A 16,806-nucleotide genomic window follows, 5' to 3' on the forward strand; every position below is an offset into this window, starting at 1 on the left:
ATAAAAAACTTGCATGCTCCTGCAAAGATATATTTTAGAAACAAAAACATCCCCAAACACTAAATACTACACAAAACATTGTGTAATGCAGGGTGTGCCATATAAAAAATACATTGGTTTGTGCATTTGAAAAATTCTCTCACATTAGACAGTGATTGAAATTGGAATAAAATTTGGATAAAAATCTGAATACATACAATTCACTGGGCAATCAACGCAATCAGAACAAATGCAAAAGATACCAAGTTGCCACTTTTAGATTAATTTTTCCCTCAGCAATTCTTTAATGCTGTCAAGATATAATCCCATTGATTTCTACACCTTTATACAATGGGCATAAATTGGAGGGGGGGTTATCCTCTTCACTTTTTGACCGGGAAGGGGGAGACAGGCTACAGAATCATCCCCCCAATTTTTCGCGAAGAGAGAAAAATAAAGGCTGATTGTGAAGCATTTTTCGGACTTCCCAACAAGCAAACTGTATTCAATTGCACTCAAAAAAGGACAATATAAAAAGCCATCACTACGCCACTCTGGTGTAAGAATCTGCAGGAATGTATCACATATTACATGTACACTACCCCTCCCACCACCCCCCTGTCTTATAGTGTCAGCACTCCCCCTTTCAAAGCTCCATGGTCAGGCAAGTCATCCCACCCCTCAAACTTCCCCATCTTCCATCCCCCACCCCCCATTTCTGGCACAGATTTACGCCACTGCTTTACACTTCAAGATAAGAGTGATTGGGCAGAGTCACTGAAAATTCAGCAAGTATGAGGGTTATATACGTGTGACTGCCTCACACACACAGATTACAACCAAAAATATTGAAATGTTATGAATGCTGAATAACTGCAACATCGAGTACACAGGACTGCTTTTAAAACATTTCAATGATACACTGAATCATTCTTTGATTACATGAGTGTTGAGTAACAACTCATTTCAGGAAATGGCTCGTCACAAACTTTGGCAAGAAATAAAAAAAAAACCAATAAGATTTACAGTACTCAGTACTGTCCAGTATGTAACCCGTGGCCAAAGAAATGGTTTGAAATACACTTTAACTCCAACAGCCTTCAATCCCACCATTTCAGTATGATTTTACATACACAGTGGGGATTAGACTTAATAAAAAGCATATACGTATACCCATTCCTCAATGTGGCAATATCACCAAGCTGATATTCTATACACCACGTACTTATACCATACTTGTAACCTCAGTTCCAAATGAGTGAAAAGCCTGCATTACCAGCGCTGAGTTCAAGTTCTCCAAAGCAAGCTCACTTAAATTATATCCACGAGTATCAATGGAGTCAAGGCAATGCACAAAGACCATGTGGACAATAAAAATGCTGTGACAGGTACGCTGTACCTAGTTGGTTCCTCAGAGGTCTTTCCCAAGCACAGCCCAAGTAGTTGATAGACTGCTTTTGAATTAGTAGGGAAAGAAACGTTTGGAGAAATGGCTTCCCACAAGTGTGCAAGAAACGTACAACTACATGTAACTTGCACTAGGACTGCATGTTACTTGCAATACTTTGAACATTTTCAGCAGTAAACTTGTTCTTCAAATCATCACCCACATTTAAAAGCCAGAGTGCTCTACCATGAATACGTAGTCTTGTTTTCAGGCTTGATTTTTTTTTTAATGCTAGATTTTATGAATGGTTGGTAGATTGGGAAAGAACTTGATGACAGACCATGTCACATGTCTAAAGGGATTTTTTTTTTACAATTTCTTAGTCACCGGAATGTAACATCTCCATGTATCAGTTCCATATCTTCAAAATGAAGACGTGGGCTCAATTTCATGGCACACTGCTTGACAGTTAGCAGAAGATTTGTGCTCACTAAAGCAGAAAATGTTTAAACAGTAAGCAATATGTCAAGGTGGAGCTTGGTGTGGTTGTACCTGGTTGTGCGCATAGAGATTTCCAATGTTTCGTCACTATTCTGAGACAATTTTTCTCCAAAGTAAGCATGCTTTTTTACCACGTTTACCGCTTACAGTCTGTGACAGAGGCACAGAGCCTCTGTCAGTGTAAAATCAAGTGCTTAGCAGAAGTGGGCCCTGGTTTTGAAAGCAGTTTACGAGGGAATAATTGTTGAGTACGCTTTTCCTCAAAATCAAAATTGTATTGGTTGGTACGTGATCTAACCATCTCATCAGCTTTCTCCCTTTCATCATTCCTTTATTTCAATCAGCAAGCTACTTCAAATGATCAGCCACTTTATACCACTAACTGTGTGAACTAACACATAAATCACACTGTGTCTCACTGTTTGACGAGGAACTGACTGGCCAAGTGCACTTGCTAGAGAAAGGCTCTGAAAGTTCATACAAGCAGTGAATAATTGAACTGAAATCTTATTAAACACCCCTGTGTTGTTACATAAGCCTATCACAAGCGTCCAAAAGTGTGGCAGGATATGACAAGGCTGGTAACATTTCCACGGTGACAGAAAAAGGCAATGCCCTGTCATGGAAACCAGACCAACATGGCTGCCTTAGGTAAGGATCACCCAAAGACACAGCACATTGGCAACAGAAAACAGTGCCCTAGTCTTTTTTAAAACTCACTTTTTTTCTTGTAATATCAATACAAGTACGTACCAGCAACATTAATTAAAACCTCTGAGTGCATTTTACAGTGAGCTAAAAATGCTTCTTTCCAATTATCATAAGATGGAGACTGAAAACATTACAAAGCTAAGGAATACAATTAACAACCAAGACTTTCTCAGTGTTGTGAATATTGTTTGTTTTTATGTTTCTTGCAGTTTTCCCCTGGTCTTTGGTTGTGGCTGCAAGTCATTGAGAGGAGAGGCTGGTACCTAGAGAGGTTTCTGCACTAGGATGCATCGACATGTCAGGGCACCATCCACTTTGTGCAGCTCGCTGTTAGGGATGGGTATCCGCACGTCGTTAGGGAACCTCTCTTCAAAGATCTGTGTTGAATAATGAAAGTCAATTTCTTCCCTTTAAGTCAATCATGGAGGCAAAGCCAAAGAGAGAAATTCTAAGGGGAGAACCAAACGCATGTATCTGCAACCTTCCAAAAACGAAGGAGGGGGGATCCCCATCTCTATCTGCTCTGATCGGGAACAAGAGAAGGTATGCTTTGCAGAGCAAGGATGGCGCTTCAGAGGGAACTCACTGCATATGCATGCAGGTTCCTGCGCAAATGCACATTTGGCAGGAAAAGTGCAGAACATGCCCTGCTATTCTCTGTTTATATCAACAGGGCAAAAGTACTTGTAAGTCAAAACAGTGCTCACCAAACAATATAAGGAGTAGAATTTTCCATCCAATTAGGCTTTCATCTGAGCTGGGGAGTTGGACATAATTATGGCCTTGTGGGGCCAAAAATTCCTTACATTTTCCTATGGCCTTGCGAGGCCCAAAATTCCTTACATTTTCTGGTGAGCACCGCTTTAGGTTTGACCTATTTAACTTACATTTAGTGGTTCGAAGTTCTAATTTATATTTGTTCATTGTCTTTTGGAATGTATAGTCTCTGCGTGAGCACCTGACCCACGCCCACGTCCAGTTGAAAATCTTCTCATCAACATGTCTCTTCTTTGCCAATGAGGGTGCACTTCAGCTCGGGATGGATGACTGACCTAAGCTTCATTCGGCATGTTAATGTGTTCCACTGCATGATACCAATTTTGTATTAACCACTTCATGCCGGGGCATTTTTCAATGTTGATGATGCTGGGCCGGCACGACTATCATTTTTTCCATTTTCAAAATCCTTCAAAAATTCATCATTTCATTTAACGGTCGTTTATAGCCGCACCAAGTAATCTTTAGCAGGACTCTAAGTTGACAGGTGTTCGTCATTGACGCCCGAGTATTTCAGCCAGGCCTGCCTGTAGCCTTGTAAACAGAGCCCAGATTGTGCGTTGTTATATAACTTTCTTTTGTTCACGAACCTGGCTCAGCGCTCTGCTGACCTCTTTTCAATAGGGGCCAGATTAGCGTGCAGCTGATGTTGTGTGGCTCATCGCTGCGGTAGTGGAGCGCTTTTGTCCCCGGTGGTAATCCGCTCGCTCTCAATGCCCTAAACCCTGGTATACGGTTTCAAAACAAGGCTGGATTATCACCACTTTTGAGAGTGAAAAATGTCAGTAATGCCCAGCAGCCTGCTCTTTTGTTCGGAGTATGGTCTTTTGTTACAGGGCCCTGTTTCCTTTCTCCGAGTTCGGAGACCCCAGCCACGCATATAAACCATATGTCTCCGATTCCGGAGTCCCTGGCAGGAAGTGATTAACCTTGAACTCATCCATTTTTACATGAAGAGGGAAGTTTTCCTTGGTTAGTCTTGATTACCTTGTAACTATTAGGATATTCTTGCTTTGTGCAGTGGAGGAGATATCCCCTGACGTAGACACAGTTGGCAGCTGCGTCATCAGGAAGGGTCAGCGTGCAGTAATCATAGTCGCTCTTTTCTAAAATTTGCTGTGAGAAGGGCAAGAAAAAAAAAATGGCTAAGAACAAACCTTCAGTTCAAACAGCAGACCATAACGAATGGCCTTATTACAAGTGCACAAAGCCATGTAACAATACTGAGGACACGATATAATTATGAATCACAATGCTGAGGTCACGATACAACTATGCATCCTGATGCTCAGGTCACGATACAACTACGCATCATGATGCTGAGGTCACGATACAACTATGCATCATGATGCTGAGGTCACGATACAACTATGCATCATGATGCTGAGGTCACGATACAACTATGCATCATGATGCTGAGGTCAAGACTACGCATCACGATGCTGAGGCCGCGATACTATCTTAAGGTCACTCTTCACGAAGCCAGACAGACATCATTGTATCCCCACCATTTGGCAAAGTTGAACTTGATCCAACCCGGCCGGCTGTCTGCGTCTGTGTCAGTCGCAGTAAAACATTTCAATATGTTGATGTATTATTTGCGATGCTGTCTGTAATTCAATGCTTCGGAAACCAAGCTTTTGGCAAAGGTCCTGCTGAAAGTCTGATACCCAGACTGCTGTCTTGTACCTTCAATGCAGACTGTGCAGCTGGGCTGCTCCCAACTGCCAGGATCCCTGGCGCAGCCATACTCATCATGCTCTTCAGGTGCAAGTGGTCGGCCACCTTGATGGAGGATACCGGATAGTTGGGGAAGGCTTTGGCCAGGGCGTTGGCTCCTTGGCTGTTCGTCCGCTTGGAGATACCAACAAAGAACTCCTCGCCTGCCAAATGCAAGACAGAAAAGACAGAATGGTCGTGTGAGGTTCATCTGTTAAGCTCACCATCCTCCATCAATGAAACTTCAAAACATATTATTGGAAAAGGTATAAACAGTCTACTAATCAATGTTGTTTCTTCTGTGCTAAGAATTGATGGCTTATTTTTTATATTGGGTATGTTTCCCTTCAGGGACGTATACTTGTATCACTGTATATGCAACTGTATATGCAGTGTAGTCCGGGGACTTTGTGAAAAATCCACATTAATTCAGCTTGGACTCCAACCCATGACCTCCTACGTACTGGAGCTGACATCTTATCACTCAACCACCAAGCTTGTCTGGGCTGGATGGCCAGTTTGAGTAATAATTAGCACCAGGTTCTCCTCGTAAATGTAAATTAAATGTAAATTACATGTGATTTTTGCTCGGGGCAGATGTAAAGTTTTTCCTTGGTGAGTTTTTCTGTGTAGCCCTTCACACCAGAGGATTTCTGCTGGCATAAACGTTTGAAATTCAGGAGCCTAAATTACTCTTGAAAACAACTACAGTGCACTTGCCTGAAAATATTCTTAGATACAGTCCACAGTTAAACAACTGATCATATTTCATGCTTAACTTGAGTGTCAGTCTTTGGATAAAAAACTAATCCAACTGGTGGGCACCGGTATAGTGTAGCTTGCTCTTGAAACTGTCGATAGAATAGACAGTCAAACAGAAGACGCCTACGTGTAAATGTTTGAAACTGTACGTGCACAAACCAGTGACGTGTGTGCAGATATGGCGATCAACTATGCATTACACTTACATGTACACCATCCGCTGAGCTTTCAATCAGAGCCAATGGAGGTCATTTACTATAAGTGCATTAACAGGCTGACATATGTATGCCACTAAAGAACAAGAACAATAATATTGACCCGTAATGTGCACTTATCAAGGAGCCAGCTCAAAGTGTCTGACATCATTTTCATCCTTGCTCACTGGGCGGGCTACATGTGTAAAACCCATGTGGCGAGTATACAACTCGATGCTGGCAATTCTGGCACAAAGCGCTCATCGAGTACAGTATTCTATATACCCATATAGGTACCCATTTATATCCCTGGGTGGAGAAAGGCAAGAGGGAGTAAAGTGACTTGCCCACTCTCACAACATACGGTATACCCAGCAACTGGATTTGAACCCCCAACCCTACCGGTATGTTCGTGATTCCCAAAACCTTGGACCACCAGGCAACACGCCTCCACAACGCATTCAAGTCTCTTCCACCAGCTAACAACAAATATTTTTCCCATAACCGGTGAGGAGGTGAACACAAATATTGTGCTCGTCTTTTGGGACCATGGATCTCACAGTTTTTTCTGCCTCCGTCAGTGCTACATTGTAAAATAAATGTTTTTGAGGAGCTATGAACTGATGGAAAACATCTGTCCTCGACCGAATCTCCAGAATACAATCTCTTCAAGGAGGTTGCTATGCTCGCAATGCAGTGAGACGAGTTAAAAGACATCAAATGATCAACAGCGGTGGTCTCTTTTCTGGCCTACACTGCCTTGAAGTTCCAAAATGTAAGGGCTGGCACGCTGGGTCTGGCATAAGTTACATGCAGACATATACCACTAGCAGATGAGATACATGTGTGTGCAATATGAAAGGTCTCTGGTATGGCGATGATAATCCGGCAATTTCATACACAATGTAAACACTCTATCCAGGACAGTCTTCAAACGTGTCAACAACTGAACTAACACATCCGTGGCCGCCCAATAACTCATATTTCAACATGATTCATCTCTGTTTATTGCTGCATTATTTGGGCCATGGGGGGTCCCCAAAGCCAGGCCTTTTGTCAAGAAGTGATTGCACAGGATGTAGGGCATAGCAGACGCTGGATTGTATAACATTAATCTATGCTTTCCTGCCTACAGCTCCAGCACTCCAATCACCAGTTCTTGATTACATTTCTTGCAGTGGGTTTTGAGGCGAGAGATGACATCCCAGACTGCACATCTGAAACACAAAAAATGCTGCCGGCAAAGGATCTGATGACTTTTAATCAGCTCCAGTTGACAGATTAGGAGCATGTTTACATACAACTGGACCCAAGCAATGCCCTGTGGCTTCCCTAGTCTGCCCTACTGCACTGTGCATGTAGCTTGATCGTCATTAATCATTCTAAAATGTTACAGCCAATGGAATGCTGCACCACCATGTCATCCAAGAGTACATCTTGAACCATTTTCCCACTGCAATCTGTTTACTTTTGTAACTCAGAGATGTTCTTTATTGCTTACCTTGTCACAACTGGAGTTCTATTACTGGGTGGGGATGTCAACAAGGACCATGGCTCCTTTTCCCCAGGAAACAGTATTTTATTTTATGAAAAAATGGAGGAAAGGTGATTTTGGGACTTCTTCACTTCATTTCCTTCGACAGAAAGCCCCAAAATTACAGTAACCCCTCATAAAGGCCACAAAAGGTTACAAAGGAATACACAAATTTTGTGCCCTCATTCCCCTTAAAAAAATTGCCCACCCCAAAAAAAAAATTTGGTTCCCGATCCATCCTTGGGTTTCATAACTGTGTGTCTATTTTCCATTTGGTTTCATTAGTCTTTTCAAACCTCAGAGTATGAAGCCTGTCCTGCGTTTTTTACATTGTGTCATTAACTGCTCATTAGGAATCCAAGGGAAAACATCTTCCTCCTCCTAGTCTGGTTGACTGTCCCCTGCATTGTCAAGCTCCACTAATCCAAGCACAAACATCTAATCAATTCCCCTAAGGTGTTGCCTTGTGTTTCCTTGACGACACCTAATCATCTTTGCTGTAGCCCTGCTCTTTCTGTTGTGATCTTCGGCTTTCTTATAGCTCCATTTATAATGTCCCTCACTTTGTTCTGGACTTTCTTTGTAATAAAAGGTACAGTCTATCATTTACAGCTATCCATAAATTTACTGACAAAATTACCGTTGAAAGGTTATACTCATTTCAAAGGCAGTTGTGGGACTAAATTCCCCATGAAATTATTTCCCGGCAGGCTGTCACTTTGAAAAGAGCACTGAAAGAGGACCATTTCCAATAACACGTCGAAAGATACATTTTGGGAAATGGCCATTAGTAGTTAATGGTAAAGAATGGACAAACCTTGACAAGATGCGCCCGCACATGCAGCTACTATAATTCATCCGATCAGTGTGACATCACGCAGCTGTGGTTGGCAGGAGAATGTGTCACAAATGCTGAATTTGGGCGTAATTCAAAATATGACTTGGGTACTTTTGATTTGAAATCGAGATGTTAAAAGGTCATTTTTCTCAGAATATACAGCATTCACTGAGCTAACTCTTCATCGGGTTAAATGTTACGCACCCTTCTTTAGGTTTGGAGCACAAATGAACATAATGCACAAGCGACAAATGATGGACTCTACATGTACACCTTCCGTGACTTTCAACCTTTGATGAGGCAAACTATAAAGTAATACCACTTTTAGAGTTGGAATGCTTCGATTTATAGGTACTGTCTATTAAGCCTCATCTGAGTTCTCATAATTTTCTCTTGCACCTGTACCTCTGAGATGGTTTCCCCATTCAATCAAGTGTTTCACAAATGCCTTTACAATATGTAAATGCTACAGTACATGTATGTTTGGACAAATATTGAAGCAATGACCATATTGGGCAAATCAGAGTTTTAAAAAAAGTGAAGGGCATCTATATTGATGATGATTAATTTGACACTGGCATTAAAATGTACCTCAAAGACCAACTGGCATAAGAAACAAATTTAAAACAACACAAACCCACAATGAAAATGGAAACACTCCTCTGACGATCAAGATGGCAGGATAGACAACATTACTTTGAAGGTGTACTAGGATGAGCGGCTGGTTTTTGTATATCTTCACCACCGTTTTGCATCAGCTGGGATGAGATATTTTAGACAACCCTAACCCGCAAGGGAATTTCTAAGCCAGTTACTTTCATGTGGCAATATGCACGTCTACGCCGGGTATGCAAGTTGAATTTCATGTGAGCCATCAGACCTCTGTGTCGAGCTCGTGAATGGTGCATATCCAAGGTGAAGCAGACGGTGCCGTGGATTCATGGGGGGGGGAACCACAGAATATTTGCTGCTTGATTGAATTAAGCCAGAACATATACAGTACTGGTATGTCAAGATGATGACAAAGCTTGCCCGTCTTTACAGGGAGTGAGTCCAGTCATTACAGTGTAACCTTACATTTCTGTGTAATTCCTGCCTAGTGACAAAACGATGGATTCTAGACATGCTCTGATGCAAGGTGTACAGGTGAGTGTACATGATGTACCCTTACCATCTTGTGTGATGCCCTATCCACTTTGTGGTACACCCAATGCTGTGAATTTAACTTTGTGCTGGATGACGTGTACACACACAGGGATTTCATGTGTCGCACAGTGCACAGAGGACATTTAACTGCATTCTGGTAAATGAGTCAGTTCGGTATTCTAACATGCATTCATACGTGGGTGCCCAAAGCTATTGTAAAAAGCTAAAGCTATAAAGCACTATTGTGAACCGCCTGTATTCAAAAGATTTACTGTGCACTGGATGAGGATTCATCACAGCATCAACACACTGTACGTACAATGTATGTCAATAAGTGCTTGATGTCACGCAAGTTAAAGTCAGCTTCTAGTGTCATGATCCCATGTAAATATTCACTGTAATTGTTGATAATAACACGGGCAACATTCTGCAAAAAGAACAACCAAACTGCCAAAAAGAAAGCCTCAAAGAAAAAAGGATGTCTAAACTGTCGTCAAAATGTAACAACCATCTTTAGATGAACAACATCTGAAGCCTGCTTCAGGAACACATCAAAGTTCCTTTGCTTCATTGGTGAACTTCTTTGTTCCACATTTTCCTTGAAAGTTGTTCTCTGGGCTAATCCCCAGACCTGCAAGTCCAAAATGCAACAAATTTGCAGAGGTTCATCTCTTAACTGTGGCACAAACTCCACATATAATGTGAATGTGAAATAATGCAATACTAACTCGCTCAACAGTGAACATTCACGGTTAAAACATGCATGCACTTGAAACTAACCTTGGCAACTGGATAATCAATGCACACATGCATGTGTTCACCCAAATACAACAAAGACAGAACTGTGTTTCTCTCTGTGACCTACTTATCTCACTTGTTTTTCACCTTTCCACCGTGGACATCCATTTTCATGAGCTGGCGTGCTCATTAGCCCGTTTCTTTTATAAAACGCTCGTAGCTCAATTTCTCGCCTCACCTGTGAACAGCACATCGCCTCCATCCAGCGTGGCGTTGGGGTCCTCAATCTCGTAGATCTGCTGCCTCAGGTCATCACGCAGGATCCGTCTGATCTCATCTACCTGCAGGCGAGGAACAGGATAGACATGGTGAGACATGTGGCGAGCAAGAAGGTGGGGAGGGGGAGAAATTGAAAGAAAAGGGCAGTTTGTCACAAATGTGGTTAAGGTAGAGGGGGGAAGTTAAAGCAAGTCTAAAGATGACGCGACAAAGAAAAACACAGCAGAGACACATGGTGACACACATGGTGACATAGGGGGTGGGACAACAAAACATGTTAAGATGGGGATAATTAAAAGACTGTTCTTAGGATGAAATGTTGGAGGGGGTGAAGGTAATAAACTGTTGTGAAGAAGGGACATGTATAAGGGTGATACAGGTAGTGGGGGGAAGGAAACACAGACTAAACAGACATGAGGAGACTGCTTGGTGAAGGGTGCTGTGACACCAGACAAGAATAGAGGACATACAGAGAAGTACATGGGGACAGGAAGGGGAAATACATAAAGTGAGAAACGAGGTGGAATGGAAACAGAAACACGGGGGATTAAATGCGGAAAGTTGTGACAGAACGGAAATGATAGATAAGAATAATTGGAATGTAAATATAAAATACTGGGATATGGAAAGAAGGAAAATGAAAAAGAAATTGAAATGACTGAAAAAAAGCATCAAATGCAGTGTGCACATCAGATAATTGGCAAAATACAATGTATATGGTTCTATGTGTACAAAGCCAGCCGACTAGACAATTGTATTTACTGAGCTGGCAATCCATTAAAGGTGAAAACTGAAATAAATTGTCATCAGCAATGGAAAGTTTAGGAAGATAACAAGCTTGCTCATAAGAGAGACTTGTGCACAAGAGAATAAAGATATTCCAATTTTTTTCAGCTAACTTCTAAATAATTTCACAAATATTACTGAGTTCATCTAAAGTTGGTCACTGCAAGGTCTCAAACACCAGCTTAATGAGGACAAATGTAAAGTGAACTTTTCCATTTAAGACAGCTAGGGGTTTCTTCAGCAAATGAACATTTTCCACGATTGACAACTGTACATGTGAACAACAGAGTGCACGATGTCCTTGAACAAATCTGATTTTACTATATCAATGCCAGCTTCTCGATGCGTAAATGGATTTCAGCTAACCACAAGTCCCCATCTCGGCCCACAAGTCCATATACGGTTATCAGCATCAGAGATGCCACAAAAGGGGCGGAGCCAAATGTGATACACTGTGGCTCCTCTAAACTTCCCTCTCACCCCTCCCCCTCCCCGACAAATAAAACTCAAACTCCTTCACGTTCGTCCTGAACATTCTTAAAACTTTAAAAACCGCAGCAACATTCCCAGAGGACATGGGCTGTTGGAAGCGACTGTCGGCATGCTGTGTCAGACAGAGTCTGTGATCTAATACAGTCTGCCACATTCTCTCCTGGTGGGCCAATTAAGCAAATGACTAATGCTGAGTCCTGGTAATACCCACCATCCAGCTTCCCTGCTTCCATTTTTTTTTTCAAACCTCTCTCACTGAAGGCAATTAATGCCCCTTGTGTACATGTACATACATGTGCATGTACACTGCATGTACGCGTCAGTTCTCCCTTTGGTCTAGCCATGATTAACACCAGTGGCAAATTTACCTTACGAAAATGTTCACAATGGATGGTCCACAGTGTTTTGGACATGTGCAGAAACCACGCAGTGAATACTAACAGTAAATGCAGTAATATAATACCCACACTGGTACCGGTATAACTGGAATTTCATTGTTGCTAGTCACTTTTGTCGCCGACACAAAAAAAAAGACTGGTCGGTGGTACTTGAGCGCACTCCCTTTGCATAGAATTCACCAAACCGCATCATTTTGGTTTTCATCAACTGTAACCGAACAATGCGTAACCCAGCTCTGTGTAGTTTTGTTTTCAGGAGAGGAAATTTTTTCTGAATTTCTAAAGTTACGAGGGTTATAATTTTTCTAGGTATAATTTGTCTTAACCCCACAAGTATGGATGGATCAGATAAGGTCCTGTAGAACCTTTCACCTTAAAAGAGCTGGCAAGGGGGAAGGGGGACAACTGGCCCCCTCAACATTTTTCCGATATTGCAGTTTCTTTTCAGGAGCCAGGCTTTTAGGAGTTTCTTTGGGTAACTCTCTGCACTCGTTTTGTGAAAATCGTACTTCCTGTTTTTATGAGGCAGGTCAACATACACTTTTCCACTGCCGTGCAGTTAATGCAAGCCGCTGGCATGCATGTGGCCTTCAACTTCAAATGACTGTATCAACAAAACCATACTGATATGTCACATTGAGTTGAAACTTCACATTTGTATGGATAACGAGTGTCTTTGCATGCACGCCAAATCTTTAAAATTCGGCTGACATTCCGACAGCCGAATTAAAGCATTTTTCTCCGTGGGGTCCATGTATATGTATACATCTGCTACAGTTTGTCAAGTCATGAAATCCCAAGTGCAATGTATACAGCATACATGCAAGTCTTTGCAGCACATGCATGTATTTACATTCTGTGGCAGTTCATTAGACCCAAACTGCTTACTCTGCAGTTTTCAAAAAGCGAAATGCCCCCCGCACATTTCATGCATTTCAGTTTGTGAAATTGGTCACAAATTTTAATACAGTTGGTAATGACACATCTAGCCTCCTTTCCCCTCCCCTGGGGACGGGTGTTTATTCGACAACAGGGACCAGTTCTAGCACTTTAGCAGGGCTGGTCGAGACATCACGTAACATTACATGTATACATGACCTGAAATGACTGCAATATACATACATGTATATATATTCCAGTCATTTCAGGTCATTCATGTACATGTACTGGTACCCATACATAAAAGTGTGTTATGATAAATGAGACCCGAGGTCAGGCAAAAGACCTAACCAGAGATAACCTCTACAATGTATGCCACAAAAAACAATGCCAATAAACATGCTAGCTCCTTCTGATAGCATTATGGGGTACATTGGTAAATCTAAGCTCCAGGTTCTGCCTTCACAGGAGCGCCAGCAACCAATTGGATTATCACAGCCATTACATGTACTTCATGTATAACCATACTAAGTGCATTGTATTGCAATTATATTTGTACAAGTTAACTTTTGCTAAATTTCTAGAGAGGAATGTGCGAAATAACAACATAAGCTTTGGCTAATCCGCCCCCCCCCAAAAAAAGAAAAAAAATATGTTTTTAAAAGGTATCAATTTTGTGTAAGGCCATTTAAAATTAATTTTAAGATTAACATCAGTAAGACTGCAACAAATGCAAAATCAACGAAAAGGGAGAAATTTGTTTTAAATGAGAAAAATCACACTATAGAGGCTTGTTTCAAACAGACTCAAATAAAACATGACAGAATAATTTATCTTACAAGATTCCAAAAGTAAACTTAATCAAGCGGAATATTTTATAGATTTGACTTCTTTACATCCAAAGTAAATTGAGGGTTACAACGTTCCGCTATGTACTAAACCTAAAAGAGGACATAACAAACATGAAAGCTGCCATTAACAACAATTTGTTTTAGTATGTTAATATGGGAGATGTCATCTCTAAGTATCGGTCTCCAGGAAGCCACAACAGCTCCAGCATGTTATGGGCACAAACCACACATTAGTAACTACATGCAGATTGCTTTAAAGTAATGAGCATACAAAAGGTTCCCCGTTTGCTTGGAGTCAACAGAGCTCAGCCTGTTGACTTGGTGGGAAAGTTGTCTGGAGATAGAATTAATACATACATGTATTTAAAAAAAATTAGGGCAGAGACGTGAAAATGGAGGCGGACAGTGATGTGAACCTAAAATTTCATTCTAAAGAGCCTACAGTATGCCTATCAATGAGAGGCTGGTTGGCCACCCAACCCACACTTTAAGACTGTCTAGCACAGTCTAGCAGAAACTTATCAGGTACAGTGTACATGTATGTTCAGTGTGGCCAATGCCAGTCACCCATGGACCTGTTCAGGTACACAATACCCGCTGTGTCCCCACCAAAGGGATACAGTTCACAAGTAACAAAAAAAAAACCATTTCTTGTTCCTGTATAGAGATTGTAGGGTAGTACAGAATATTGACATAAAATGAACACAATCTAGTACAATGTAACCTGTAGTGGTGAGGAAACAAGGTTTACATACTGTACATGTTGTACAATACATGTACATGTATTGTGCATATGAGTAACTACTGAAGCAATAGATGTACATGTACATCTACATGTATGTACATGTAGATCCCAAGAATATCTTCCACCTGCTTATAGCACTATGACACAAGGAAACTAAGAAAGCAACAGAATTGAAGAATATAATTCAACACTGTGACCTGATAATGTTTTATTGGAAGAGTCCTCACTGACAGGGAATATTTCAATATTCACTGCACGGCCTTCCGAGATATTCCTCATTAATTACCATGATGGCTGGTTGATGACAAATCCGCATATCAGCAGTGGAGGCTCTGTAATGCATAGTATTGGACAGAGGGACATATCCCGCGGGAAATGTGACTGGGAAATACTGACCTATTATGAAGGATTATAATCTGCAATGTGAGAAGCAGGATGCTTGTACAGATGTATTAATTAAGGGAGAACTACATACAATGTGTACATGTACATGTGTACATCTAAATTAAAATGCTTATACATGTATTATAACATGATGTTCTAGTACATGTACATGTAAATTATTGGTTACCACACAAGTGTCTCACGGAGCAGGTATGGGCCCTTTTCCAATACTCGACTTGGGCTCCGTCTCGGGCTTCGTTCCCAAAACCAATCCTCGATTGTGGGCCTGAAGCGTATAAATTAAATTGAATTACTGTAATTTTTGGCTTTTTTGCATCTTATCTGATGTTCTGTGGCACTATTAGACTGATTACTGCGCTTACAGCTTCAAAGTCAGCTAGTTAAAAAACAGTTGAAGCCTGAGACGGAGCCGAAGTTGAGTATTGGAAAACAGCCATGGAAGAATGTGGCTTGTCTGTGTCCCACATTATGCATACATGTACATGTATGTCTACATGGCAACAAACACTGTGCGACACACACTATGTATCGCACTCAGGCTAGTTCACGCTTTGAGCAAAATGCACAGCTGCAAAATCAGTTGAAAATTCAAAGGTGCTGCATTTGCATCCTGTGCTGATTGTAACATGCTCACTCATTAAACGTTTACAGATTTCTTGGTTGTGGCCAGCATGCATATTCCATCCTTATGGCCTATCGGGTTTGCCTGAAGATGAATTTGTTATGATGCTTTTGCGTGTGGAACATGGAACAATGTAGTTCACCTTGTGGTAAGAACAGTACATATGTACATGGGACACAAACGCCCTACATGTACATTATTCTGGGTCATGTAATATGTCACACAGTGTTTGTTGCCATGGATCAACCAATCAGAATTGAGGATCCAAGTTTGCTTACACACAAATGCACAACCAGTACTGTCCAACACTGAAGAACAAAATCAACATGAAGAAAGGTGTAGTAAGTTCCTGTGCACTTGTTGAATGTGCAGCAGGCACATGTAATCCTTATAAATCTTTGTTGAAACATTCAAGAGACCCATCAGTGATTAGCATTAAGCCAAGCTTTCTGGGTTTAAAAAAAACAGTTACACGTTTCCCATATAGTCGATTACATGTACATACACATGCAGGTCAGCAATGTTCATTTATAGTCAAAGTCTCAAGCAAAACAGAGAAGCATTTTGCCAACACATGATTTTATTTTAAAAAAACAAACTGAAAGAAAAGAACAAAACAGCCACATTATTAACTTTTCAGTTTTGTACCAGGCATCCACAAATTCATCCCGTTCCAGCCAATGATGGAATAGGAACAAACTCTTTGCATGACACATTTTCATTTCCTATCAAAAAAATATCCAACTAGCACAAACACACATGAATGTTACAATAAAAACAAAACCTACAATCTAAAAAAAGCATATGCTTTGAGATGTTTGGTTACCCACATAATTCCTACAGTGCATTTTCTCTTTTATATTTTTCTTTCGATTTCAAATCCCACTCTCAAAGCCTTCAGTGTACAATGGACTCCACGTACATGTAACCCAAAGCACACTGAATACAACTTGACAAAAGAAACACAAATCAAGGATAAAATCAGTGACTACTCTTCCTCTTTCACTGTGCCTCTTTCAGAGCCCTGCTGTCATCTCCTCAACTTGCTAGCTCGGGGGGAGGG

General features: G+C 41.2%; 1 protein-coding gene across 3 annotated transcripts in view; it reads right to left on the reverse strand.

The window, feature by feature from the left end:
• Window positions 1-1,434: 1,434 nt before the first annotated feature.
• ddah1 (dimethylarginine dimethylaminohydrolase 1) overlaps window positions 1,435-16,806 on the reverse strand; it is a 47,417-nt gene continuing 32,045 nt past the window's right edge. For all 3 annotated transcript variants that reach the window (XM_022254103.2, XM_022254102.2, XM_022254101.2), the window contains 4 exons: window positions 10,525-10,627; window positions 5,045-5,238; window positions 4,343-4,471; window positions 1,435-2,955 (listed from right to left, as the gene is read on the reverse strand). In XM_022254103.2, the coding sequence (XP_022109795.2) occupies window positions 2,842-2,955; window positions 4,343-4,471; window positions 5,045-5,238; window positions 10,525-10,627 (540 nt within the window). In that variant the 3' untranslated portion in view covers window positions 1,435-2,841. The remainder of the gene's footprint in view (window positions 2,956-4,342; window positions 4,472-5,044; window positions 5,239-10,524; window positions 10,628-16,806) is intronic.

The sequence above is a fragment of the Acanthaster planci genome, linkage group LG11 (genome assembly GCF_054643075.1).
Source record: "Acanthaster planci isolate LZ-2023a linkage group LG11, COTS_SCS, whole genome shotgun sequence".
Taxonomy (NCBI): Eukaryota; Metazoa; Echinodermata; class Asteroidea; order Valvatida; family Acanthasteridae; genus Acanthaster; species Acanthaster planci.